A 3,522-nucleotide genomic window follows, 5' to 3' on the forward strand; every position below is an offset into this window, starting at 1 on the left:
ATGTGGAACATTGAGGAACTTTGAGGAACCTGGACTTTTTAAGACCCCAAATGAGGTACATTCCTCGTAATGAGGTACACTTGAGAGGTATGATGAGGGATGGTTGAGAGGTAAGCAACTGGAATTTATAAATATCTCCTATGCGACTTCAGTTCTTTTGCTTATGACAGTGGTACATGTATACCTGAAACTGTTAAATTAACTAAACATATCTAACATTTTTAATTAAGGTTATGTCTATTCAAATTCTGACGTTTACTAGCACTAAAAACTTTTTAGTTGAGACGCTAATGAAAAAAGCCTCATCTCTTACATCTACGACCTTTACTTCCTCACATATAATAATTCACAACTACAACTTGGACATTTTCTAACAACAACGTATAAAATAAAAGGCATTTTTCCACACCACACAATTATCCTCATACGTATAATCCCTCAGCCTGCTACAATTTTCAGGCGTGTGGATGGAATGAAACATTCTCGTTCATGTACCTCATTACGAGGAACGTTGCTGAATGCTCATTTGGGGTTTTAAAACACTCACGTTCCTCGAAGTTCACAATGAGATGATCTGTCAGACATTCAGTGCTGGCAATTTTTAACCGATATTCATGGCAAATAAAACTAAGTCACACTAATTCATTAAAATAACTGTTATATGATTAAAAATGTCATATTTCAACCATATGAGCTTCCTAGTTGAAGTTGTTAGTAAGCTGCTAGTGAGTGTTGCACATTTATTCCACATTAAAAAAGCTAATGCTTATTTTGGAGATCGAAGGTTGAGAACTACTATGTACCCGTTCATTTCTTTTTACCTAACCAACCCAAACCTTCGGAAGACACACCGCCTATTCTCCATGATGCTTACCGACCCTCCCACTACGAAACCATGGCAACCAACATGGATAAACACATTTCATCTTTTTATTAGCCATCGTACAACAGCCTTACGATGATTGCCGTCCTACCTAGTTCCGCAAATAAAGTCTGATTGTAGTAGCATGACATTAATAGGATGTAACATGCGGTGTTACTTTCCTTGGTATAACTACTACGCTTTGCTTTGTGTTTAATGTCTTTTGGTATTTAATCATGCAGATTTTTAAATTTCATTTTGTAATTTCATTATCATAAGCTAATGTTATTGGTATGCCATTAGTTATTATACCGAATGGCCAAAGACAGCTGTAATTCGCTATTATTTGGATTCTGAAGACAGCCCTCCTTTTCTTCTAAGAGGCAGTACTGCTTCGTTGTGGTTTATTGTATTACATCTGAGTTTTTTTAATCAGTCCATCAGGTTTTCAGATGGAATCAGAGCGATACCACGACTCTCACCTATCTGAACATGCTATCAACGATCACAAGGAGGGACCCACTATCAATGGCACTCCCACTGAGCTGGGCGATCGCTGTGTTCAGGTTTGTGTTGACCCTGGAACCCCAGGTGCCAGTCCAGAGGAACGACAGGCCATGTTGCCCCAGGATGAACATAAACCTATTCAAACCAAGCTTTATCTGAAGAGGTTTGTCATCCTTACTATCTTCAGTATGTATTCCCTTGTAAACGCATTTCAGTGGATACAGTACAGCATAATCACCAACATCTTTACCCACTTCTACAGCGTCTCGAATGACAAGATTGACTGGCTGTCAGTAGTCTACATGGTAGCTTATGTGCCTCTCATATTTCCAGCTACCTGGCTTTTGGACAAGAAGGGTCTGCGTATCACGGCGCTCTTGGGATCTGGTTTGAATTGTGTCGGAGCCTGGATTAAATGTGCTAGTGTACGGCCTGATTTATTTGGAGTGACCATGTTTGCACAAGTCATATGCTCTATAGCACAGGTGTTCATCCTGGGGTTACCTTCGCGAGTTGCATCTGTCTGGTTTGGTCCGAAAGAGGTTTCTACCGCTTGCGCGACTGCTGTCCTTGGCAACCAGGTAATTTATTCTCTTATTTTCCTGTTAGGTCTCATTGCTCTCCACAGTATGGTTATACTTTATTGCACTGCGCACAATGATTCCTGTTGGTGCCACTATTTTGACCATTTTTATTATATCAAACGTGTGTGATGATCCTGCAAAACCGCTGCACATATGCACATCGATTGCTGTGGATCCATTGTTTTATATGGCAAACACTGGTGATGCATGTAATATGTAACATATGACTTTTACAATTTGTTAGTGGCTGGAAAACACAATTCACATTTGTATACTGACCGGGTGTTACTGCTTACAACCCCTTCCACATTTAAAAAAAAATGAACACCTCCACAAACGTTGCTGCATACAGTGTGTAATATTTCTGGTTTCTGCACCCCCCCCCCCCCCCGGTCAAAAAGTCTTCAGGCGAGTAATTATGCAGTTAAATGCATTCTTTGCCATCGGTAAAACCGTGAAGGTTTATAAAACTATTGCCCTAACTGCCGATTCCGCCTCATTATTTTATCCTTGTTCGTCCGTTAGCGGATCCCCATCATGTTTCCGGTACGACATTTCAGAGGCGGTTTGGTACTCTTATTTACAATATAGGCAGTAGCTGAATGAATGTAGTATTTATTAGAAGCCATAAACAGTACGCGTGTCACATAACCCTATCCCATAGTTATGCTTAAGAGTAAAGGTAAACTTTATTTCTAGAAAATAAGGTACTTGGTGTGGAAAGGAAGAAGACGTCCTTGGGCATCATATAGAAGTTGCTGTTGGTGACATCATATAGAAGTTGCTGTTGGTGATGTCATTTAGACTTCTTTCCGCACTTAGAGGACGTGCTGTTCGCGCCGGTCCTGTTTCGACATTCATTTAGGGACGCTAGTAAAATAAGTTACAAAGCTGCCTTCACGTAGAATTTTATTTCCCATTACTACCTGGGATCGATTAGTGGCTGGGGATCTAGTTTGTACGACAAACATGGGTGGGATGGATGACTGCGTATGATGGCTGGTTGTCTTCATTGTCTGAAGACAGTGTGTCGCACTTTTTGCCGCAACACAAGCTTCTAGAAGTAGCTGAGGGAGGATAGGTATTTCATTTGCAGAGGATCCTATGGTTGGCATGCAGGGCCTTAACCTGGTCTGTGACATCAACAAGACTTGGCGGGACAGATTTGTGTCGCAGACGCTCCACCACCTATGGACTAGACTCCCTCTCCGCACATAGCTCTCAACCTTCCATCTCCAAAATGAGAAATACTAGCCCTCTTAATGTGGAACACTAGCCCTCATAATGTGGAACAAATGGGAAAATGTGGAACACATACTAATGGCTTACTAACAACTTCAACTAGGAAGGCCATAAAATGGTTAAAATATGCTGGTTTTACTTATAAAGTAGATCCTTTAATGAATTAATGTAATTCATGTCTGTTTGCAGTGGATTTCAATAAAAAAAAAAATCCTAACACTGAATGTGTGACAGTCTTTCAGTGTTGAACTTGGAGGAACATGAACTTTTTAAGACCCCAAATGAGGTGGGTTCCTCGTAATGAGGTACACTTGAGAGGTATGTCTC

At 40.6% G+C, this 3,522-nt stretch overlaps 1 protein-coding gene across 1 annotated transcript in view; it reads left to right on the plus strand.

The window, feature by feature from the left end:
• Positions 1 to 996: 996 nt before the first annotated feature.
• FLVCR1 (FLVCR heme transporter 1) overlaps positions 997 to 3,522 on the plus strand; it is a 927,801-nt gene continuing 925,275 nt past the window's right edge. Inside the window, exon 1 of the mRNA XM_044055488.1 lies at positions 997 to 1,950. Coding sequence (XP_043911423.1) covers positions 1,315 to 1,950 — 636 coding nt within the window. The 5' untranslated portion in view covers positions 997 to 1,314. The remainder of the gene's footprint in view (positions 1,951 to 3,522) is intronic.

This window comes from Protopterus annectens, chromosome 1.part2 (genome assembly GCF_019279795.1).
Source record: "Protopterus annectens isolate FY-2018-M chromosome 1.part2, PAN1.0, whole genome shotgun sequence".
NCBI lineage: Eukaryota > Metazoa > Chordata > Ceratodontiformes > Protopteridae > Protopterus > Protopterus annectens.